This window comes from Trachurus trachurus (genome assembly GCF_905171665.1).
Source record: "Trachurus trachurus genome assembly, chromosome: 22".
NCBI classification, from domain to species: Eukaryota; Metazoa; Chordata; class Actinopteri; order Carangiformes; family Carangidae; genus Trachurus; species Trachurus trachurus.
The window spans coordinates 22,816,416-22,842,733 of NC_139907.1; the positions used below are offsets into that span (position 1 = coordinate 22,816,416).

The window sequence follows — 26,318 nt, forward strand, 5'->3', positions numbered from 1 at the left end:
ACTATTACTTAATTATTTATTTCCATTATTACTGGTGTACTCTTTGGACATTTGTTAGTAGAAGAGGAGAGGGACAAGGGGACTTGACACCTCTGTGTTAATTAATTGAACTGTATGTGATGTACTTCCCCCTTTATGTTTAGAGACTAAATCCAGCAAGGGGAAGGGGAGGGGAGGGAAATAAGCCAGAGGGGTAGGGGTGGTATGGGTGGGATAAGGGTGGGACAATAGCCCACATGGTTATGACATACTCATTTTGTATATGATGTATGGTGGTATATGTACGATGTACGGTGGTATATATATATATATATATATATATATATATATATATATATATATATATATATATATATATATATATATATATATATATATATATATATATATATGATTTAAGGTGGTGTATGTATATATGTCAATTAAGTAACTGTGAATTTGATTTAATGTGGGCATATTGTAAAACGGGCGGGGGGGATGAAATAATAAAAACTTGATCACACAAAAAATACAAATATAATGTAATGAAACCCCATGGCAACATAATTATAATTAAAGGTTATAAAATGATGACAGTTTCACAGCAACAAGGACGAAATGCAGATTTAAAAGTCCTTGGATGCCACTTTCATACTGAAGGACTTAATATTATTGAAACACAAATGAGTTTATATTAGGTTGTAAGTGCATTCTCTCATAATATAAGGTTGTCAAACCCCTTCACATTTTCCACTTCATTGTTTTATAGATTTTTCGTATGATAAATGTGTTACTTTCAAATTTGTCACTGGGAAAATGTGTTTTTGGTGGCTTCCTATTTTCTTCATTTGCTGTCAAGATGAGTGTAAAACTTGACAGGTGACCTGAACTGATTGTGCTTAAAGGGATACTTCACCCAAAATCAATAATTCACCAATTTTCTACACACCGTCATGACAAGGAATGGTTTGGAGAACTTTCAGAGTCATCAAAACACTTTTGGAGTTCCAGAGGGGGGTCCAACTGGCAGCGGATTTTCACATAATGGTGGCGGATTGTGGTCACTTTTGAATTGTCCAAAACCAAGGGGGCAGTTGTGGGTCTGAGAAGTGAAGCTCACTTCCGCGTTCAAAAAACTGCAATCCCCCCGGCTTCCTCTGGGGGCTGGTGTCAGAAGGGAGCATTCTCCATAGACCCCCATGTTAACTCATTGAGTGCCGCGCTCCTTTCCAAAGTTTTAGTCAAGTGTACCGGCAATTTAGACCATTTTTGACTTTTTATGTAGAGCCACAGTGTATTCTATATTATTGCCACCAACACATACTGTGGCTCAATTGAAAGGTTTACCTTAATGCTTCAAGTGGCCACAAACCGTTTGTTTCTACGTGCCTCTGTTCCTGAGAAAAGTCAAGCTAAACATGGCTGGGTTTCACCAAAATCCCTCCTTTTTTTCTAGAAAAGGAGATAGAGCGTCTTTTATGAAAGGTGCGCTGTTTGTGTCTGTCGCTCTTCTCACACTCGCATTTCTGGATCAAAGGGCTCGTATCAGTTGTTGTTCTATTCACAAAACCACCATCGGGGGCGGGGGGGGCGCCACTAAACAACAATAACACAGACGCACCGTGCCGTGTCACAGCTTCTCGCCGCGGAGCGTGAGGGTCAGTCGGCCACCGCGGCTCGGGAAGACCGGTCCCGCCGGTGGTCGCGGTCCTTCTGTGGTTCGGGTCGGTGATGCCGGTCTGCTTTGGCCCAGAGACCATCAGATTTTACCGCGGGAGGACTTTGGGGAGGACACGGTGTTGCTCCAGATGAAGACCGGGTGGGACTGTCGGCTGAGAGCTTCCTGGTTCAGCTCCGAGCTGCTGGAGCAGCTGGAGCAGCAGCGCGGGTGAGAGCAGAGCAGCTGCTGCATCTGCATGCAGAACTCGTTTGCAGAAGCCGAGTTATGATAAAAACTTCCAGATCATGAGCTGTCATGTGACTTTGATCGTCATCTATTTCAGTTCTCCTCGTCGTAGAGTCCCCAAATTTACATATAATGTGTATTAAAGTGTCTATTTTCATAATTTAAAAAAAAAGCAAAAAACGTAAAATTACGTTTTCGGCACTCAACGCATGGGAACGAAAAACGAGAAATTACGTGGTTGGCACTCAATGAGTTAAAATCGCCGCTTTTACACCCTCAATAAACATGTTAAAAGCCTGGTGTCAGAACGTTTTTTTTTCTCAATCGATAGTTTCTACCCCCGTACACACTCTGAGGGGGGTGAATTTTTTTTTAACTCTACCGTTTTACTGTTATTAGGTTAAAACTCTGGCCAATTAGGGCGCGGAAACGTTGAGTGACAGGTCCGAGCAGCTCCGTGGACAGCTGCTTCGAGGCCAGTGGGCGGGTTCTCGGCCGGCCAATCCAACATGGCGCTGTCCAAGGCCGCCATATTTGAGTCACAAAAACGACTCCCCAAAACCAAAGGGTGACGTCACGGACGCTACGTCCATTCTTTTTACAGTCTATGTCCAAAACACACACTATGAAACATCCAGATACTGCCATACTGCTCATCCGTACTGACCCAAGTGTCCTGAAGACGTGACATGAAAAAGTTGTTCGGAATCTCTGTTTTTAGCCTTGTTGTAGTAGAAGCTCCCAGTGACTCTGTTGATGTTTGTGCGTATGTGCAAGGTTTCCTGCGAGATGTTCTTCCGTGTTTACATCATACATCCAATGGTTTACAATGAAGAACGAACATCTCGCTGCAAATCTTGTGAGCACTATCCACCGCCATTATATGAAATGTTGCTAGCCGGACCCCACCTGGAACTCCAAAAGTGTTTTGATAACTCTGAAAGTTCTCCAAACCCTTCCTTGGCATGACGGTGAGTAGAAAATTGGTGAATTATCGATTTTGGGTGAAGTATCCCTTTAAGGAAAGTTCAAGGTGGGAAAAAGGTTTTCTGTTCTGATGAGGCCAAACTGATCAGAACTCCAAACAGCTGGCTCACACATGTTTCCAGCCTGTCATTATGGCTGAGTGAGTGACGACTGATCCATCTACAGTCAATTTACAACATAATGACATGTTGTAAAAGCAAAGAGATCTGAAAACTGAAGCTTGTTTGATATAAAAGGCTTTCACCATCACTGAGTGCTGTTCGTGAAGGTCTCACCAGTGATCCAGAGGCTGTGTGTCATGTGCTGTTGGTGTTTGCTTCGTTTGCAGAAGCCCGGTCTGATGCAGCGCGTGTGCCGCCTGGCTCTCCCTCTGTGGCTCCTCCTCCTCGCTCTGCTGTTCCTGGCCTTCCTGTTGCCGTTCATGGACGAGGGCCACAGCTGCTCCCTCACCAACAACTTTGCCCGATCCTTCAACATCATGCTCCGCTACGAAGGACCTCCACCCACATAGGAACCGCTCTTCTGGCAGCACAAGATCCAGTAACACCTAATCTCCCTCCTGTGACGGACCACGGCTTATGTAGGACATGTTAGCTGTACTACTTGAGACCCTGCATCCCCCTGCCCCCTGATCATCATGCATGAATCTAACAGACCGCACAGCATCCAGCTTCAAACCCCCTGCAAAGTATTTCACATTTCACATACCACTCTACTACAACTACTACAGTACTGTAAAAAAAATATATATATATCATCCTCCTTAGGTTGGAAACCACAGCCTAGAGTAGCACACACATCTGAAAAAGTCAAATCCAACTGTCTCTGACTACCAACCACAAAGGAACAAGAATTGTACTACAAATCACTCTTAAGACTGTCCTAATACTGTAACAAGACTAGTAGATTTAACGTCTGTACGCCAAAGTCATTTTCTGTCGTCTCTAAGTGCCATAACTTCCTGTCAGGCTCAAACAAACAGTAGTAGTACCACTAGACTCTAAATCCCATTATCCCCTCCCTCAAGGAGTCAGTTCTACTGCAGCTCGACCCTGCCTCCACGACCACAAGAAATAACTTGATTATTTCCTAACAATTGCTTATTTTCTTTCAACACTTCACTTTAATGAGACTCATTAGACTCATTATTACAGTCAGCAAGCCTCATTAAATGGTAAAAGCCTTTCAATATGACACCAATGTATCTCATTAGAAAATAAACTTTTCTCATTAGAGATGATCAGGCCACATCTGTATGTTAAAATTATAAGCTGTAGCAGCTGGACACATTAACAGTACCTGATTGATATGATTGAGCTGACAAATGACATATTTAAGCTGAGACAGAATATAGTATTATTCTAAATTATCATAAGAAATAGTATATTATTATAATGTTTTAATTGTAGAGCTAAAAATATCTTGTCATAACATGAACCTATTATAATGGTGGTAGTAGTGACTCCCTGGACTTGAGTTCATCAGCTCTACCTTTAGAATCAGGCCTAAAGTCTCTTTGATGGGGACTGAACACGAATAATCATCACCATCATCATCATCATCATCATCATCATCATCACCACCACCAACCGTCATCATCATTTCATATGAAACCTGTTTAGCACTAGTGCCTCAGAGAGGAGGTTCAGATCTCTGCTCAGCAGGTGACTGGACCCACTCTCTCCCGGTCAATGTGTATCAGACTGTACAAACCCAGAGTCAGTCAGTCCACAGATACACATGTAGACTCTAAACCAAAGACTACAGCAGCGTAAACGGTCCTGACACTGCAGCTATCACTGCATCTGTGTCAGTGATTACTGCAGCTCTTGCATTTCCTCAGTTAATGTTGTGTTAATGATGGAAAGAAATCATGTCAATGTCATTGTTTAGCTTAATAATGGGTCAAAATGTAACTTCTTTGTGTTCTTGGTTGTTACAACATAAGTCAGGACTGTCACTGTATGTTCACACTGAGAGAGATGTGAAGCAGAGTCTGTGGTACTAATAAATATGTTAGCAGCCAGGTAGCAACCAGTTAGTAGTCATTAGCAACCAGTTAGCAGTCAATTAGCAACCAGCAGTCAATTAGTAACCAGTTAGCAGTCAGTTAGCAACCAGTTAGCAGTCAATTAGTAACCAGTTAGCAGTCAGTTAGCAACCAGTTAGCAGTCAATTAGCAACCAGTTAGCAGTCAATTAGTAACCAGTTAGCAGTCAGTTAGCAACCAGTTAGCAGTCAATTAGCAACCAGTTAGCAGTCAATTAGCAACCAGTTAGCAGTCAGGTAGCACTCAGTTTAAAAGCCCAGTGATGCACAGTGCTTAGTCAGCACGTCACACTGAGCCTCTGGACCACATCCAGTCTGAATGTGTTTGATAGAAACTGAGGGTTTCTATTAACATGAAACTTTCCACTGTGGTTTGTTGTAGCTACGTCTGCACGTTGTTCTCTTAACACACTGAAACCACGGTGATTATGCACAATGATCGTCCCACATCCATCACCTGAGCTAGACACAGCAGGTGGAGGCCACTGCTCAGTCGTACAGAACATCATGATACTTCCTACTGAAATATTTTAAATAACACTGAGCAGATGTGTCACTGTGTTGATTACATTACGTTGTGCCTCAACATGTGACAAAAACTTGACACTGATGTTTAGTCGCAGCATCATTCATATAAACCCTGAAGTGATATTGTCTGTCACCCTGTCCACTCTCATATTTGACTGTTTTCAGTGTTGACAGTGTTTTAATTCATCATTCATTTAAACACAAGCTGATGTGATATTAAGCAGGACCAAAGACTGGAGATTTGGTTTTCTTCTAACGTCTTAGAAGAAACCTGAAACTAGACTGGTTCACTTCTGTCCTCTGTTTGAGAGTTCAGGCTTCAGGCAGACAGCAGCTTCCAAATAAATATCACAGACCAGACCAGAGGCGGAGACGAGGAGAACCTGTTGGAACCTGTTGGGTGACACAGTGTTTGGTATCCAAGAGCCGATCATGTTGATGATCAGGTCTATGATCATGTTTCTCACAGTGTGAACAAACTGAGGCCGACTGAGTCAGGAACAATCAAACATAACAGAGTGAGAGCTTTACTCCGAAAAGACGATGATCTGTGTGTGCGTGTGTGTGTTTTCTCTCAGTATGAACCGTTTAATATTTGTTGAATGTACTTTGAAGAACCAAAAATCTGTTAGATGTTTGTTCCTTTCTGTTCTCACCATTGTTCTTTCTGTTTAACTGTACAATCACCTCACCAGGGCTGATTTGTTTTGGCTTGGACAGAGTGGTCGGTGTTTTTCACACCCGTGAAAACAGCCGCTCGGCCTCTGATGTTTTACTGGGCCCAAGTCTTCTTCCTGATGCCAGTGTCTGAGCTGTAAAACTTTTCTTTTTTTTTTTGTTGAAAATCCAAAATAACCCTCTTTTTATCCCACACTCTCTCTCTCTTCACACCACGCACAGCACTAAAAATATACACAAACACCTCCACACACTTTCACAGCTAGTTTCCCTAGTTTTTTTGGCTGTTTTTGTGTGTGTTATTGGTTTATCATGTTGCCGCAGCAACAGTGGCCAGATCAGGTTTGCCTGTAACAGATTCTTACACAACGAGAACCACAGCGTGTGTGTGTGTGTAATGTGTTAAATTTGGCTTTTAAAGAAATATTGATAGAGCTCAGGTGATCTCAGAAGGAAAACCTCAAGTGATAAATATCAGATTTCCACCGTCGGGTCCAAGTTTGCTCGAGAGCAGGAGTTAAGCTACCTGCTGATGTCCCGTCTCTGACCATGAATAGGCGAATACGTTCCTACTCTGAAGTGATAGGTCATCTTATTCTGTGTGAGGCACTCATCTGTAACTCCTGTGGATAGGATCAGCAGAAAAATGTGTGTTAGCCACTTTAGAAAAAACTCTTCCTACGCACAAGTCCACAGGCATGGGCTCTGTCTTCCTCAAACAGTTTGATCTGATCTGTTGAGTAACTCAGTAACCAGTAGGCTATAGGTTTTCTTTTCTTTGTTTGTTTGTTGTTTGTTCTGTGGCTGGCGCTAAGCCTCTGTGGTATGAGCTCTACCAGGTGAACCACCAGGAAGCCTCAGTACACACCAGATTTACTGTTTTGTGTAGTGATACTGTACTGCAACGGTTGAAAATTTACAGTATTTGCAAATGAAACATAAAAAAAAAACTGCACCTTTAATGAGGCAGCTGCCTGTTAAACCTTTAAATCCAGTGTTTCTCAGATAGTTGAGGATGAATGAGGTGATGAAGAAGAAGATAACGATGGTGAGTTGACCACCAGGCATCTCACAGGTTTCAGCTTCACCATCAAACTTATTTTGACGACGATTTTGAAAGTGTAAATACGTTTCATTGCAGCGGCTTTAAAAACAGGCGACATGACTGAAGATGATCCGTTCTCATGGCCTTAAAGCTCCGTGTTAATCAGCTGCGCTCGGTGCCATAACTACATATACACATATTTATTAAGTCAGCTGTATAACAGTTATATAACAGGTTAAATATAAGGTGTCATCCTGCCGTGTGTGTTGATGTTGCAGACAGAGTCTGCTGCTTATTGCACTGCTCTCCTCTGTCTATGATATGCATGAGTCCCTTTAGAGAAGCCTATGCAACCTCCGCCTGGTCAGATCCTCTATGTTACATTGAGACTATATGCAACATGTAAAAGGACTGGAGTCCTCCGAGCACAGCTGGTCCTGAAGAAGAGTCCACTCGTTATATGCAAAAATGTCCAGAGCACTTGTGTGTTTGGTGTCGGATCATGAAAAGGCACAGATGAAGACAAGTGAGCTTTTTTTTATAAAGTGATATAATTATATTTTATTAAGGTTTAGGAACAGTAGAAATGCTTCATATTATGCAACAGAGCTTGTATTTAACCACTGATTGTTTTCATGTCTTTTGTTCTGAGGAAATAAACATACATGAGTCCTGAAAGGATTCGCTGAAAAAACAGCTGGAGCTGGAGTCTGTGTGTTTACTGTAGTTACCAGATTTTGAGAAAGTGATCATCATCAGACTACTGTTGACTGTTCTGTTCTCCATCACCTTCAGAGGATCAGATGTCCTCTGAGATCAGTTCTCTCTCAGGACTAACAGTTTCCTACCTCCAGTCTTTGTGTATAACCCAAAGCCCAGAGTTTAGCACTTAAAGGGGACATGTTATGGAAATATCATTTTTTGAAGGCTCTTTAGCATTTGGGTGTTTGTCTGGCCTTCCAGCCCCCAAAATGTGAGAATTGACAAAACTGTAATGTGTAGGATTGAAAGAGCAGTGCTGGGAGCTTCCGCTACAAACAAGCTCGAAACATAGACTTATTTAATTTTTTTCAGAACAATTTCTCATGTTGGGGCTTCAATACAAGAGGGACATTACAGACGAGCACTATGGAGGTATTTGGATGTTTTTTGGTGTGTCTTTTTGGACGAAGAAAAGTGAGCTCTGTTCGCAACCGTCATATGGACATGCAGTGCTGCGCTGAGCCCCCCTGTAACTCCGAGAAGGCACTGAGGACTCTGAAACTTCTCCCAGCCCTTACTCGACATGAGGGTGAGTAGATAATGAGTGAAATTTGAATTTTGGGTGAACTATCCCTTTAAGACACCTGGGAACCATTGTAATTTGTGGAAAAGGGGCATAATATGTCTCCTTTAAAGTTCTTAAGCATGAAAGTAATGGGCTGCTGTCCTTATGTCAGCTGTATCCTGACCAGCAGCAACCAGATTGGGATCTGGTGCCAGTCCATGTGGTCTTAGTTACCGGTCCAAAAACACCTTATCAGACAGGAACACGGACATCTGCCCACACTTTCCTGCCACAACAGCATGAAACAATGTCAGCTACTAATTATTCTGCAGTGGACCAGAAGCCATTCATGTTTTTATTCCTTACATATTAAAACTAAAGTGATGAGTCGTTTTTATTTATCAAATTGCTTTATACAAAGTGCAGTAAAAATCACATCAGCATTTGCCAGAGACTGTAAATGAAGAAGTTCAGAGTGAGCTCCTCCTCTGCCGCCATCTTTGCAGCGCCTGACTGGATTTGGTGTCAGTGAGTCTGTCTCTTCCTGTGATCCCAGATCAGTTCCATCTGCTGCAGGACTCCTGGTTCTCCACATATCTGGAGATCTTTTAAGTGCAGAAAATGTTTGCTCAGTATCTTCACCATGTCTGGGCTTTGTTGAGATTAAGATGTGTAAACATACTTGTGATAGTGCTGATGTTCTTATTTCCTCATCCTGAGTCATGGTCAATATTTCATCAGAAATCATGAAGTGTAAATGAATCTAACACTGTTCCAGCTCCCTCTCTGTTTCCTGTTTCCACCTCCTGCTTTCATAGTCCAGTTTCTCCACAAACACCGTCTTATCTACAGGAATCATGTCTGTGTGTTTCTGTACGAGTGTGTCCAGCGTGTGTGTGCGTGTGTGTGTGTGTGCTCACAACCTCCCACGCCGCTCTCACCTTAGCCTCCCAGCCGGGCCCACCGAGCTGTGCCGCAATCTGGAGCCCACACTCTGCCAAGTACATGGAGCTGGAGGAGGATCCAGTCGCCGTCAGTCTGCTCCGCTCTCACCGAGAGACGATCTGAGCCAGTTCAGTCCAATGTGAGTCTCTGCACCTCCTCTACAACCGTCACCATCAAGCCCACACACACTCTTGCTGCCCCCACACCTCCTGATTGTGTGTCAATCAAACATCAACAGAAAATGAGGTATTGATACAAACCTTAAGAAAATCCACCCATCCTATAGGAAAAATAAGCCCATCAAAAACAAAACCAGAGAATCAGACCTGACTATTAAACTTCAGGTCACACTGATCTGAAGCTGTGTGATATTACATCATCACATTGATTTATTCTGACTCCCTGTGTCATGATTGATGTGTTACTGTAACTCGTCCCTCGGTCGTCAATACTCTCACTCCTCCAGGCTCTGGCCAAGGAGATGGAGTTCAACTCATCACTATGCATCAGTGTAAACCCAGAGGGAACACATGTTACACGTCTTCTTCCTCAACTGTCTTTGGTTGGTTTTAGTTTTTAATCAGAATATGGATCAAGTGCCTCCTAAGGAGATTCACATCGAAGAGAAACAACCATGGAGAAGGTGGTCTACAACATCACATTAGCCCTTTAAAGATAGATAGATTAGATAGATTAGATAGATTAGATAGATTAGATAGATAGATAGATAGATAGATAGATAGATAGATAGATAGATAGATAGATAGATAGATAGATAGATAGATAGATAGATAGATAGATAGATAGATAGAGAACTTTATTCTTCTCTTTGAGGAACTTTATTGGAAATTTGTCTTGGGCTTGGCCAATCACATCACAATTGTTCACACACATTCACATACAGATGTTACTGTAGTTAGAGCAGCGTTTTGGCCCAGTATTTTTAGAGTGCTCAGCAATAAAGAGATAAAGGATGTGTATCAATGTATAAAATGTATCTTAGATCAGATAAACTTTATTGATCCCTGACTGGGAGATTTGGGGAATGTGGGTATCAATCCCACTTCCTCTTGCATTGCAAGCACTCTACCATTTGCCCTAAATTACAGTATTTGAGCCCACTCCCATTGAGACCATGACCCAGGTGACAGTTACCACTCACATGATGAGCAGGTGGGTCAATGACTCTTCTCAAATGGTTGGAGCTATTCAACTACAAGAAGGGAAGAGACCTTTTAAATGAGTCTTCAAGACCCTGAAGAAAGTGCAGTCGTCTTGGTAAAGCTCAGAGATCACAGCAGGAGTGTGATGTGTTGGTACCGAGCCCACTTAGTGGTCAGATATCACAGCAGAGCTAATACTTTATTCCTGTACTCTGCTCTTCACACCATTACCGACTAAAAGAGCAGAAACAGGCAGCTGTCAGCGTGAGGGCAGCACTCGGTGTTTGAAAGAGGCGTTCAGGGACAGCGACAGTGATTATCTGAGCACTGAGAGTCCTGGACGAGGAGCTGTGATGGGGCTCAGCTCACATTGATTTGGATTGGACTGAAGCCCAGCAGAATGACATTGATTAGTCAGAGAGCTTTCAAAAGCGGCGCTGCTGCTGCTGCAGACAGCAGACAGCATAACAATGCTTGACAAATCTCTGTAAGCAGCATAATGGAGCCTCACATCAGCTCTACTGTTGACTCAGGATGAGAAAACAATCTCCAGCACAAGTAAAAGCAAGAGCGGACAACTGGTCTTACTTTTCACCGATGGCCTCTCAGATTTTTTAAAAAGGCTCTTCAGGTGTCTTTGAAACCCTCTGACCCTCCAGCAGGTCATCCACATTAGATCGACAGCTACATAATTTGTCAGTTCCCTCCAGAAAAACAGGCAGACACTGCCAAAAGCAGGGTTTGGCTACAGAGAGGAGGCTGGAACAGACTCATAAAGACAGAGGGACATCCTGGATGGAGGTGCCAGATTCACTCTGAGGGTGCGTTAGTGACTTAAATTTGCAGTGGGAAGCCATGAGCAGCCAGCATTAGAGACCTTAACCCCTGTAAGAGTTTCACTGTGTGTGGAGGCAGGTTCACCAGAAATACATTGTTTATATCTATGGCCTTCTGGCCCCAGCGCTAGTAGGTACAGCCCATGTGTTTTCTGATATACATGTATGACAACCCTGAGACTGGGGCCAAGTGATGAAAAGGTGATGTTGATTTAGGAAAAAAATTGGGAAAGCAAAAGAGGAGACATATGATGCCCATTTCCCCCAAATTAAAATAGTTCCCAGGTGTCTTAAAGACATGTCTGTGACATGTTTTGGTCAAAATTCCCCAATAATCAAACATTACAGCTTTTCATCCACTCAAAACAGTTCAGAACGGCTGGTTTCAGTGCCTGTCCCTTTAAATCCAAATCAGCCACTGCTCACTCTGACCTGCCCTCTCTACCGGTACCAGTACTCACAGGTAGGGGTGGTATTATGCAAATTCGAAAACTAATGACAACATTGTCAGACAACTGAGGGAACAGCTCATAAAACCATGTTGATTTCAACCTAGGGAGCCTGCACACCACAGATTTTTATTGTAAATTCTCACATTTTAGGGGCAAGAAGGCAAGACAAACACCCAGAAGAGCCTTCAAAAAGTGATATTTCCATAATATGTCCCCTTTAAATAGATGATGCAAAAGGAGAAAATAAAAATAGCAGTTTGGGTCTCAGCACAGCTAATCACAAGATCAGACATTTTAAGCAGTGTCTCAGTGCAGGAAGAAAAACATAGAGCAAGACGTTTCATTTAATCATCAAATCCCCACCTGTCCACAAATGCATTACAATAATGTAATCTCAAATCAAATACTCTAAAGTGAGCGTAATCCAGACAGTGCTGATGTAACACCATCGGAGCTGATACACACCACACAGACTGTGGACACAGACTGAGCTGCAGCTGATTTGACAGTGAAATGATTGTTCTGAGGGATGAGGTCAGCTACGACCAGAGGTTAGAGGACAAGGAGAGGAGAGAGGAGACTCGGTTAAGGTCTAACTGAGGACGACTTCTCATTATGTTTGTCCTATAAGTGTCCTGCTTCCTGGTGGATCTGCCTCCACAGTCACATGTGGCCCCTCACTGTGACGGTCGCTCAGATTTCTCTGTGTAGCACAACACTCAACTCTATCAACTTTGTGTTTGTGCGGTCAAGTGTTGACTCGTCCTTCCCCCAACTGCCTGTGGTCTGAGTGCATGGGAATGTGTGTGTGTGTGTGTGTGTGTGTGTGTGTGTGTGTGTGTGTGTGTGTGTGTGTGTGTGTGTGTGTGTGTGTGTGTGTGTGGCTGCTTCCAGCCTTCTGTATCCAGGCAGACACACAGCAGATGGACAGGGAGGCTGTGTCTGTGGTAAGGAGGGGAAGAATTTGTGTGGAGATGAGGATAAGGAAATGAAGTGCATGTAACCTGATGAACCTGTATCTGTGCTATGGTTGCATGTCCTGATTTAGTTTTTCTTCAATAGAATTTTACTTTGTAAAATGTGATGCAAACGACTGATTCCTACACTGTGTGAGCTTCACAACAGAACCGAGTGTACAGAATGAGTGTGTGTTGTAGTTACGTCCTCCAGCTTCTTCACAGATACCCAGACTTGACTTTGTGCTGAAGAAACTTCAGCATGTCCTTAGCTTCAGATGGAGCCGACAGGTGAACTGTCGTCCTGGATCCTTCTGTATCTGGCTGCATTCATCTTTCGCTCAGATCTGACCTCCGATCTGTCTTCCTGTCCCCACAGGACCTCATACACACAGGGCAGGGTGCCTCTCCAAACAGTGTCCACTCAGTTCAGTTTGCCAAGTTTTTGGCTGATTTCTTTTCTTTTATTTATTTACAACTGAATCTACAGGACAAATGCAAAAAGTCTATTATTTAAGTGTTTGCGACACTTCCTCTTTCCTTTACGACCTCTGACCTGCAGAGCTACACATCGTCTTTATTCTGTTTAGCTGTGAATTTAATGTGTTGATATTTTCACACTTTTAAAGCTGCAGTTTGATTTGTTTCTTCCACAACACTGCTAATTAGTAACAGACGTTGTCAGCGCTGCGGTATAGTTTGCAATGTGCTAACTAAATATTTAGTTAAGCCAGTGTAATCAGAATCAGATTATTGATCTACAGGGCGAAATCAGGTGGAGTTACCGTCGCTCCCTTCACAAAGAACAGATAATATGAAGTGGTTTATAAAGTGTATATATATTTAAAAAAAAATCAAAATAAAGATATGCAAACATGAATGTAGAATACGTCAAGAATTGTTAAGTTTTAAATTACACTTTCCAAAATTCAGCATCCAAAACTAAAACTTTGATTTTTAGAATCAATTTAATATTTAAATCTAACATTAATGTCACAGAAAAAAATAAGACAAGTTAATCACGAGAGGTAAAAACACAGTGCCACTGGAAATAATCATGATGAGCAGTTCAGGACAAAAACCAAAACACTGAACCAAAAGTAGCTCAAATCAGTGAGGCAAAGAGCAGAGTGGAGAGTTCATCACTATCAGCTGATCCATTAGCTCAGTCATTCAGCCTCTCTGTGACACTCAAAAACAGATCATCTCTCCAACCAATCAGATGGCCAATTGTGATTATTTAGTTTGGTCTTATGAGCACTGAAGGCCCATTGATGGATTGAGGAAATGCTTTATTACTCTTCCTGTGACACCAGTCGTCCTTCATATTTCCAGTCAGGGGTCATCTTGCGGCTGATTGGCTGAGTGTCCTTCAGGCTGTGGAAGGACTTTGCCCTGTTAGTCCTGTTCCTCTGTCCTCTAATGGACACGTCAACATTCAGCCTGTAGAAACACTGCGTCAGATACAGCTGGGGGGCAAACTGCACTTCTGCTCAGCTGGACCATTCATATAGAAATACATATAGATGGATACAGATCTGGAGTCTGCTCTGTCTAAATCTCCTTCATCTACACAGATAAAGCAGAGTAGATGAAACCCACAGGTCAAACTATGCAAATCTTAAACACAGAGAAGAAGAATTGGAGAGTTGTGGCTCATTTCCTGTTTATGTGTTGAGTGCCAGCTCTGTCACAGCTCAGTGTTCTGCAGCAAATCACTCCATGTTCCTGACACAGAGACTGTTAAACCCTCTCCCTCCTTCTGTGACAGCAGAATGTGACACGTTTAATCAGAGCTGTGATCGATCACACATTATTATTGTTCGTTCTGTTGCTTAAACTCAGTTATGTCACCGTTGGTTCTTGGACAGAGGAAGGGAGGGTTTTCCTTCTCTTATTCTTTCATTCTTGAGGTGCATGCTGGGAATATTGTGTGTTTCAGCTTTTTCCTTACCCCAATGAACTGCAGAGCATTTTTTTTTTCAGAATCAAGTGTTGGCCTAACATATAACAATTCATTTCTAAATGAGGCCTAATGCATGTGATTGCTATAATGAATTCCAAATTTAGTCTTTTTAGTTCTTTGGCATTTGACATTTCTCCTATTTTCAGCAACTTAAAAATACATGTTTAAAAATACCCATGACACACTACTGCTGCAAACTCTTACCACCCCACCCTTTTCAAATGTTTTCCAAAACGTACGTTTCTTAGAGGATAATTCTGGGAGAGCATTATTATATGTGCAGCGTACTGAGGCAGGATTTATCTTATCTTCATCTTATCATCAGCAAGGACTTGAATTTGGTTTGTTGTCTAGTGTCGGACCACTCAGTTCATAACTGATGATGCACTCTCTGCAGGGAATTCAGAAATATTTAGCTGTGAAAAGACTTTTAATTCTAATATCTACAATTCATAATTAGTTTCTATCAAATATTGAACCAGACTCTGTTATTTCTATTCTCTCCCCATTTAAACTGACATGAAACAACACAGTGAAGGTTTCACAGCACACTGATGGAGTGGTGACTGTAAATGTGATGGTGTGGGAGGCTTTTACAGTAACATGCAGAGTGTGGCTCATTAGTTCCTCTGCTGCAAAACACAGACTACGAAGCGAAAGAAAAAATACTTTGATGATGGAAGTTGAGAATGCATAAAAACAGAATAATATGAATCTCACAAACATGATGCTACACATTAGATCAGAGTTGTGTTCATGTTTTCATGAAACAAAACAACAACCAACATTCGCTTTGTGCAGATCAGAAAATAACGAAATTTAACAAGCAGTGATGAGGCAAAACTTGATGCCTTTGTGGATATGTGAACCAAAACAAATTAACAAAGATGACACCAAATCAAATAAATTGTGATTTAAGTTTAATGCACCAAAACCAAAAGTGTGATCTGTCTCATGCTGACCGTAGGGTATCAATGTCCTTATTTGGTCTTTATCAAAAATCTTTAATCTTGACTTGATCTTGAATATATTTTAAGTTTTAATCACAATCAAATTGGATCACATTCTTGAAATGTGGATTAAAGGGTAAAATGAATTCAAATAGCAAGTGAATGATATGTATATAAATGCTGGTGTAATTTTGAAATTCAGCAACAATGACACATGAAACATGTCAACTTGGTCTGAATTAATTTGACCTGTATGTGATTTCAGGTGTTGAAGATGTTTGATTCTGCAGAACCTCCCTCCACCTCCTCAGCTCCAGCTGTGTCGACAGCTTCCATACAGCCGTCAATCAAATCAAACATGGCCACAGATTAGAGAAAAAATAGAAACTGCAGACAGAACCGAAAATTGGAAAACAGACAGACTTGGGGAGGCATGAAATCCTGAAGGAAATCGGCTACAAACCTAGATTTAGAATATTCTACCACTGAGATCTTTCTCATGCTGTCCCAATTCCGAGTTATATTGTTGAAATTCATTATTCAGGTTAACGCAAAAGCTACCTAATGACTGCAGCTGCCTCCAAACGGCTGGTGGGATGTAGGTTTTCTGTTCAAAATGACGTTTACAGCGATGATTCATTTTCCTCCCGGTTGAGTTACAGTCACAGTCAGAGTGGATGGATGATCCTCTCTCCCCGAAAACATCTATCTTCTGCAGGAGATCGTCTTTCAGGGCTTCTGTGGCAGGGTGATGATGACTCTGCTGCAAATGATCTGGTCACAGTGTTCCTCCGTATCACCATGATGATGATCTGCATCGCTGCAGCAGCGACACATTGTCACTGTATTTTAGCATCTTATTAGTGCAGTTTTAGCATTGAGCTGAGAGTTTGTTGTGGGCCTGCTGTAGTTTCTTGGCTTCGCACATTAATGTAACTCACTGTTTATGTTGGCTGTGAGAACCATGACAACCATCATGAGAACAAGGTCGAGAACCTCTTGGCTCTTCCTCGGCCTCGGTACACAACTTTCTCTCATCTGTGGCATTCCCTGAATTCCCCACCAGCAATTACAGGGCCGATGCACTTAACAGATAAAAGCCACACACACACCAACTGACTGACATGTGTATGAGATTACACATTAACCACATAAGCATCCACATCACAGACATGCAGAACCATCTTTAGCGCTGTCACCGGTTGAGATATGTGGTGTGGTAACCGTCTGACAGTAATTATAAGAAATAGATTGTTGTGATGGAAGTATTTGCTTGTGTGATTTGATTATTTGTTGAGGACAGCTGGGGACTGTGAGATGTGCCAGATGGCTTTTAAACAGATTACTCCAGATGATGTGCGCCGGCCGTTTGCTGATTTTAGCTCAGCCAAGATCAGGATCAACTTTAAAGTTGATACATTCACTTTAGGAAGAAAAAAAAAGGATCCTGTTTATGTCAGGAGGAGGAGGAGGAGGATCACTTTGGTTATGTAACATTTGCTTCTGGTTTGTACTGTGTGGGCTTACATGGACTCTGTTTAAACGACAGCATCCGACAGGGAGAAAATAACCTGGGTTGCATGTGGGTCAGTATGCAAATGTCTCTCTCTCTCTCTCTCTCTTTCGCTCATCTGTGTTTATTTATAGAAATCCCACTTTGTGTTAGCTTGTGTGGGCTGAGAGATTAAATATACAGTATGTGCTGTAGGAAGTGGAACCGGACTTCAGTTCTTACCCCATTCAAAGGTAGAAATGGCAATTTTAGAAGTAGCTACACATTCTGTTTTCCAGGTTGAGGCAAGAAGATCACATCAGTGGTTAGCTTAGTTAGTATAGAGCATGAACACAGACATGAATTATCATTTCTGTGTAGATGTGAAGAAAAGTAGACACATGTCAATCAGCATCTTCAGATGTGTTGGTATGGATATAACTGATTGGACACAGCTCCAGTAGCCCATGTATGCTAAGCTAACTACAGCCCGTCATTAACACAGACTGACTTATATCATTCATCTCTTAAAGCAGAAGTAAGCGATCCGGTTGTTTTGGCTAACTTCTTGTCAACCAATGGAGTTAGCAGTCCCCGCCCTCGTCCCTACGTCACCACATTCACGCGCATCCCTTGGCTGCACACACAGAGAGGGCCGCCCCATTATGCCGTTCTCTCTCCTGATTGGATAAAGGTTGTAGGATACAAGGAAAGTTTTCTCCTCGGCTTACAGACCAAACACTCTATAGAAGTGATTGCTGTCGGAAGATATAACTATTTAAGACTTATACAAACACAAACATTCCGCTTACTTCTGCTTTAAATTACAAATTTCTTTACAAAATATGTGTTGCTACTATTCTCCATTTAGCAATCTGTATCAGCAAATTTTTGAGGCCCCTATGGCCACACAGACCTCCATGGAAACTATATAGCAACTGTAAACCTCAGATAAAATTGTTATATTGGCTAATAGAAAAATGAGTATCATTCACATCTTAATGTAATGCAGGAAAAATGTGGCAGAGTATATAAAGTTAAATTTTCACCACTGGACAGAACTGCATCTTGCATTAGAAAAGATGATACCAAAATTAGATTGAGATATGAGCCACAGACAGAGACACTGAGGCTGGAAACAAGGAGTAAAAGAAAAAAGAGAAGCAAAGGAAAATACAGTAGGTATGTGATACTGATGATTTGAAGACATGTCTTGAACATGTATATCGTACTCATCAGGCACAGCTGCCTCTGACAAGTCTGATCTTGGTGATGCGTTTAACCCTCTGACATATTTTTTTGTCTCCAGCACCTGCCTTACTGGATGTGCTCGGCTGCTCTGCCTTTAACCCTCTGACATATTATAATGAAATTAAAGGGATAGTTCACCCAAAATTGAAATTTCACTCATTATCTACTCACCCTCATGTCGACTAAGGGCTGGGAGAAGTTTCAGAGTTATCCGTGGCTTCTCTGAGTTACAGGGGGTCTCGGCGTAGCAGTGCATGTCCATATAACGGTTGCAAATGGATACCAACTGTCTTTGTAACAAAAAGACACACCAAAAAACATCCAAATACCTCCATGCTGCTCGTATGTAATGTCCCTCTTGTATTGGAGCCCCGAAATGTGAAATTGTCCCGAAAAAAAAAGAAGTCTATATTTCAAGCTTGTTTTGTAGCGGAAGCTTCTCGAAGCTCCTCTTCCCGGTTCGTCAAATTTGGACGAACTGGGAAGAGGACAGACCCTGGTTCGTCCAAATTTGATTTCAATTTTGGGTGAACTATCCCTTTAATAATGAGTAAGTGTAGCCTTCACTGTATGTATAGGAGACAAGCTTGAACTGGTTTTGTATCGCCTTTTGAGGATCTATCAAAAAAAAGGAATTTGAAATTGACATGAAAAGGTTTTCAGTTCAGTGTCGGTCCGTCTCCACCTGCAGCTCTGAAGCCTTGTAGCTCAACTGTGAACTGAAATATGACTGTGTGCCTGAGGGGTATAAACACACTGCACTAATATGATCCTCATTTCCTGTGGTGACAGTGTACAGAGAGCAGACACAGCTTCAGCCTGGACCTAATGATCACAGCACAGACAGAAACACATTTATTCACTGTGAAGCCTCGCTCAGCTCAAAGCACAAAGTTTTTTGTGCTCACTTTTTCCTCTTTTCTTCATTACAGACTGTGACAACTGTGTAAAAGGCTAATATTACAGCAGTACATTATAAGTATTAATCAGTGAGCAAAAAAACAAACTCTAAAAGTTGAATACATAATACATCTGATCTGGCAGTTCAGAGAGACACTAACACCACAGCCACTGCCAGTTACAAAAAACTAAATAAATAAAAGATGCTAACTGCTAATTGTTCTGATGTGTCTCTGGTTCTGGTCTCAGAAGACTCCTCCTCTGAGTCTGAATCTGAGTCTCTCTGATGTTTCCTCTGACCATCTTGACGCTCTGCTCTCTCATCTGGAGGTGGTGTTGGGCGCCTGAGCTGGGCCGCAAAGTCCTGATCCAGGTGTCTCAACCAGGATCAGGCCTTCAGGGTTACACACATACAGTAAGAGTTTCCTTTTCTGTGTATGAATCATTTTAAACAACATAATCCTTTCAGATGATGTTAACTGTGTGACATTTTTCCTAGTCTTTGTTGTATGCCTTGCGGTCACTTCCTGTTTTATTTTGTAGTCATGACCCTTATGTAATTTGTCTAAAGTTACTTCCTGTTGGTTCCCGCCAGTTTTTTCCCCACACACCTGTACCTTGTTACTTGATTAGTCTTGACCTATTTATTCCATGTGTTCTCTGCCAGATTGTCACCGGTGCCCTTGTGTACATGCCCTGCTAACCCTAACCCTCGCTTGATTTTTGCACTTTTTCCCTGATTGGATGTAGTTGCTTTCTCTGCCTGTCTACCTCTGTATGACTTCGGACTGGACTATTTTAGTGTCTCCTGTGTTTTTTTTCTCTGCATCCGAGTCTAAGTTTTATGCACAAGTGTTACGAACTTTATGATTAGAGAGGAGCATGAATCCTTATGCAGATGTACGGTCACACATCAGCTGGTTGAAAAACACAAGATAAAGGTGGCATTTTAGTGACTTGAATAGTGTCAATGCTGTGCAGGTGGAGGACCATGTCACATCCATTTTGCAATGCACCACTGAATCTGCATGACCAAACTCTCCTCTGCACCTCTTCTCTTCTCTCCTGTTCTCCAGCACTCACTACAAATGACTGCACCTGATTTTCTACCATAGGTTGTCTTTCTTTTTTTTAAATTCTATTTTGTTTTTATCCTAACAAATGCCAGCAGCAATAGGTTAGAATCCAACCTACTGCTGCTGGCATTTGTTATTTCTTGTCCACTTGTCTACGTGTACTGTAATTCTATGTGGGGGAGCCAAACACAAATTTCCACTCAGGTGGACAATAAAGGTAAACTTAACTTGACTCCCACATTATGTAAAGTCACCAAGACTCCCGACAGACACGGTTAATGGGAGAATCACAGTGCTGCGCAGGAAATCGCCAGCTCCCTGGAGAACTGCTGCATTTCACAGCATTCACATCTGCGCTTCCTGATTTGAATAAACCTCCCACCTGTTTCCTCTCCTCTCCCACCTGTGCACCGTGTGTCAGGCGCCACCACACAGATGGGCCGAGTGAGTTTCAAGGTCATGAAAACACCAAACTGTGAGAGAGCCGGTTGCCCTGGTTGCTGCATGTGCCCCGACAAAACGCACTCTAGATGCCCTGCTGAGTATCTGGGCCAGTGAGAACATACATGTGGGACCGAGCCACATGAACCACTGTGTAAATGTGTGTGTTCATGCTTCTGAAGGAATAAGTCTGAGTGTGAAATATAAACTCGGAGTTTCCTGAGCTTTTGCTCATATCTTCATCAGTGAATGTTATCAGTGACTGTTTCATTCTGCCGGTTCAATACTTCACCATTGTGGAGTTTCAGAAACAGCATCAGCAAAGGCAGGGCTTATCATCTCCCCATTCATAAAACTGTCTCTTGTCCCACGACAGAAGATCACATGTGATAAGAAATGAGCTATCTCCATGACAACTAAACAGACTCCATCCGTTAGAGGCTGTCAACACTCCAGAAAACTCATTAGTTTTTCGTCAGTCTACACTAGTTTCCAAGGCCAAGACCTAATATCCACTCTCCCCTGCAGTAACATGCAAGTCCACGTTCTTTCATTCAACACAGTTCAGTTGTAGTTAGGTCACTGCAGTTTTTGTGTATCCACTTCAGGCACGCCATCTCATCACAGACATGCACGGTGGAGGAGCTGAGGACGTGGGCTGACAGTGTGGATGGGGCTCAGACCTCTGCATCTATAATGAATGACTGTTACATAATCTGCTGAAGACAGGAACAAACTAAACAGACCTCTACCACCTCCAGCTAACACTGGAAATCTTTTAATCTGCCTTTACATCAGCGCCTGGTTCACAGGTTTGACAGCAGAAGCAATGATGAACCAAGTGACATCAGTGGCCTTGATAAATGAAGATGTGACCTGTTTCCTGTTGGTGTGGTTCAGCTCATCAATCCAGATAAAAATCAATATACTCTACTATGCAGTAGGCTATTTCTTAATGATGTTGTTCAACCTATTCAGACAGGTCTATTGCCCAAAATCCATGGCCGATATAGCCTACCTAAACATCTGGGTGCAGTCCAGCTGTTATCCTTCACTACTGACTGATAGCCAGAAAAATGTGTGCATAGCTACACCAGAACCGGTCCAGTAGATGTGGAACCAGATTGGACCAAAACCAGCAGTGGTCAAGCCATAGACTGTATAAAAAAAGGGTCAAGCATAGGCTATTTTTATTCTGGCTGCAAGAGAGCTAGGTTTAACTTGTTTGATGTCTCTGGTTTAATGAAATGGGCTACATGTAGATATTTTGTAACAAATGGAGCTGCAACTGACTATTGAATTATTCCAGACACAACCACAACTCAAAGATAATCAGTGTAGCTACGATGTAGGCTAAAACAGAGAAAATATTCACTTTGAAGCTGAGAGAAAAGCTCCTCACTCTATGGAGGAAATGATTCAGAGCTAAATGAAACTGATGAACGGGTTTGCAAGTAGCCTAATTTACTAAAAATGTGAGATTCATGGGAAAATAACATTGCTGGTGACTGGTGGTGTGTTTTCTCTCTGCTGTTTACTAGTGTTGTCCGTGTGTGTGTTTGTGTGAGTGAGCGAGGACGAGAGAGAGAGAGAGAGAGAGAGAGAGAGAGAGAGGTGGGCGGGCTCTGGATCAGCTCCATCCCACCTCGGAAATACCAACCAGGTGCTGCGGCTCCTTCCTCCCCTGCTCTCCACTCATCTCTCCGGGCTTCAGTCACAGAGCTGCTCCGGGAAGAAGAAAGCCGCCGCAGTGAAACATCAGCGATGTCCGGTCACTGACTCCCCAAAACCCACTCCCGTTCTTCTCACCCTGAGTTGCCCCGGCTTGCATGGCCCCTGGTCGGCCGCCCGGACAATAGCCAGCCCGCTGCAGCAGCAGCAGCTTCTCCCCTGCAGCCGGGGGAGCTCTCCTCTCCTCTCCGTGCTCCTGCCCAGGATCCTGCAGCACTCTCCCGCGGCTCCAGATGGCCGGACACGAGTGGGAGGACTGGTTCGAGCGGGAGGAATTTATCGGACAGATCAGTGACATCCGAGTGCAGAACCTGCAAGGTAAGAGCAGCATCCCGACCACCGTTGTTGCTTAGTGTTTAGTGACACAGTGAGTGGGACTGTGCGCGGGGCTCGCCGTGGCCTGGCCACGCATGCACAACTTCACTGCAAACTGTGTGCGCGCTGCGGCGGACTTTCACAGTCGATGTTTTGGTTTTTGGGAACTTTTGATGGTGTTTTTTTTTTCTTTCTTTCTGCGCCTCAGCCTCCGGGGCTGCACACTGAGGCTCAGAGGGTCTTGGTTGAAGTCAGAGCTGCAGATCTCAAGTGTAGTAAAATGCATGAAGCGCACAGTGAGGAACAGAGAGGGGCTCTCCCCGGAGAGAACTCTCTGTAAGGTGCCGTTTCAACACAGGAGCTCAAAGTTAATGTGGAAACACAAAACTCCCAGTCTGTGCTCAACATGTTCTCTGTGGAGCTGATAACCAGTTTTATGTTTGATTGGTGAACTGAGCAAATAGAACAATTTACCACTATTAACTTTAACGGTGTTGATTGCTGATTAGCCTGCTTCTCTGAGTGAAAGACTCGGTGTGATCCCTGAGGAGCTGCTGCTGCTGCTGCTGCTTTGTTTTCTCATGATGGTGAAGGAAGAGCCTGCAGCTCTCTGTCAGTCTCTCGCCTCCTCTCTTTGATTCTAGCCTGATGATCCATGGATTTCTAATGCTCCTCAACACCTGTCACAAACAGTATGAGTCAGTGTTATGTCTACAGGTTTTCAATTGCTTCTGTTATGTAGCCTATCATTGTCATCCTGTGCTTTGAAAACAACTTTAATGGCATTGCTGACTGTGCAATACTTCTGTTCAGATGATGATTGGAACTGAGGTCCTTTTTCAGCATCATTGGCACCGATAGGTGATCAGTCTCAGATATCTGACTGAACATCATTGGTTTATATGTCGGTATTGGCTATACAGCTAATAAGTGTAGCCTCAGTTCCCAGAATTTCTCTTGAGAAATCCCAGGCTGATCTGGGGGTGATCCTTTTGCTTGTAGCCTACTTACAAGTGAATCAAAGCAGGAAGTGTGAGAGAACTGAGTCAGTTAGTGATCCAACATCCAGGTCCAGCTCCTGTGGGTGTAGATGTCGTTCTGCTTCTCCTCCACTGAATTGATTCCTGTGTGACTTTAAGAGCAGGTTAAACTTTTTTAAATTCCATGGACTAACTCCAGGATTCTGCTCAGTGTTGTGACACGGTTTCAGATATCAAACTCCTGTAGCCCCTGGACACGTTTCCTCTTGTTTTCACCAATAAGAGCCAAGCATGACAGCATGAACCCTGAGAAGCAAGTTACTTCATCTGAGCATGGGGTGCGGGGGTGCAGGGTATTTTTTGATTTTACGAGACCAAGAACCACAAATCTGTGATAACATACCCTGAACTTTGAAAGGTGTAGAGTTCACAGTGGACTTTAAGCCTGCATGAACTCTTTTGGAAAAGCTTTGCAGCTCTTATCACATAAACTGCACAATCTTGCAATCTTAAATCCATCCATCCATCCATCCATCCATCCATCCATCCATCCATCCATCCATCCATCCATCCATCCATCCATCCATCCATCCATCCATCCATCCATCTCCTTGGGCTAGTCCAGGCATCTTTTTCCAGTTCCTCCAGATGTTCCAAGCCCAGATGAGGTGTGTTGTTCAGCAGGTTCTGGGTGGAGGCTCCTACCAGTTTCAACTTAAGTGCCTGTAAAGCTACTTGTAATGAACACCACCCAGGAATCACTCTGATCCAACCTCTGCGGCTGACACCTTTTGACCAGAAGGAGCTGTGACTCAGGCCACTCCCTTAGAATTAAAGTAGTATAGTCAAAAGCCACATTATGAGAGACATTGCAGAGCACGCCGAAGCACACAGCCCTTAACTTATACGGGTCAACAACTCAGTAATTACATCACATATACTGTAAGATACAATGTAGATTGTCCCAGTGTACCATGCTTTTTAATTGGTCTGGTGTTATTGCATATCGACAGCACTCTCTGCTCTGCTTTTTGAACTGCGGTGAACCTGTGGGAACATCTAATACACTGTAAGAATTGCCAGTTGCCAAACAGGGCTTTACAAAGATTAGAGGGACAGACCAACAACAATTGCTCTTTAAAGTGGAAGTAATTGATTTAATGAGTGTGGTGAGAAAGGGGGCTTTGTTCAGCTCTAACCCAATTCATCCCACAGACTGTAACAGGCAAGAATAGACATATCCTTATGCATTCAGAGCATCACTGACTGTATATAATATGTTGGCACAGAACACTAGAAGACTAGTTTAACAGCAGAGAGAGGACACATTAATATCTCAGCCATCCTTAGTATCAGTAATCCAACATCAGTTTCAGTAAGAAAAATATTAGTTTGCACTTTTCACACTGAAGTAACATCAGGAGTATTTGTTTTTGGACCTTGCGCAACTTTAAATGGATTGTGTAAAACCATGGCACTGGCGTTTGATTATTCAGTAGTTGTTACTGTAAAGCTGCATTATTCAGAAACCCTATGACAAATTCAAAGATCACACATGGTGAGTAACTGCTGCTGCAAAAACACAACTGCGACTGTCAGAAAACAAGGAATCATGGGCAGTTCTTTATCTCATCCAGCAGCTGAACTCACTGATTTTCTATAGTGGAAATTGAATATGGAGGATCTTCTGTCAAATCCATCCCAAACCAGCTCCATGTGGTTCAGATCTGAAAACTGAGCTGGTCTTCTTCACTGTGTGTCTGGTCCAGTCATCATCATGAAGCCTTAAGCGTTCAGACTGTCCTCCTTCCCTCCACCCTGACAGCAGAACTCACTCAGTCCTGTCCTGGACCATTGATGATGTATCATGAGGTGTAAGAGACAGTTTGTACAGACAGAGAATTTAACCTTCTGCTTAGAAAGTGCAAGCTGTGAGGCTGTTGTTTGATGCCTGAACATTTTATAAAGCTGAAATTCACATTACCTTCATCTTTATATTGTGTTAGGTGGTAATTGCATAACTTTGTGTCACGGACATTTGTTCAATAGACCGTTGGAATTTCAATCAGATCTTGGGTGTTGTAAAAGTCACAGTAGTAATTCAGTTTGCTCTTTTTCTGTACAAATCCCAGGTTTGATTGAACTGAGGAGGTTATAGAGAGGAAAATCTGAATCAGATAATTCTCTGTTGTAACAATTATTTTCATAGATAACTCTTTTTCCCTCGGCACTTGAGTTTCTCACCATATTACTTTGTTCAGGACAGTGTTGTCAAAATCAATAATATTAATAAATAAGAATGACTCATATTTATTAAAGTGGTTACATAATATTTATGTTTTTTCATGTCTGTGTCATATTCAGATTCAGCCTAGACAGAGACAGTTATTATAAAAGGTGTCAGTTTTATGTTGCTACAGTATGA

The 26,318-nt window shown here is 42.6% G+C and overlaps 2 protein-coding genes across 2 annotated transcripts in view; both read left to right on the forward strand.

Moving 5' to 3' along the window:
- The window catches only part of syne3 (spectrin repeat containing, nuclear envelope family member 3), a 64,009-nt gene extending 56,196 nt beyond the window's left edge, over window positions 1-7,813 (forward strand). The window contains exon 18 of the mRNA XM_083997614.1: window positions 3,201-7,813. Coding sequence (XP_083853740.1) covers window positions 3,201-3,383 — 183 coding nt within the window. The 3' untranslated portion in view covers window positions 3,384-7,813. The remainder of the gene's footprint in view (window positions 1-3,200) is intronic.
- A 14,587-nt stretch (window positions 7,814-22,400) lies between these two features.
- clmna (calmin a) overlaps window positions 22,401-26,318 on the forward strand; it is a 51,050-nt gene continuing 47,132 nt past the window's right edge. Inside the window, exon 1 of the mRNA XM_083998249.1 lies at window positions 22,401-22,916. Coding sequence (XP_083854375.1) covers window positions 22,832-22,916 — 85 coding nt within the window. The 5' untranslated portion in view covers window positions 22,401-22,831. The remainder of the gene's footprint in view (window positions 22,917-26,318) is intronic.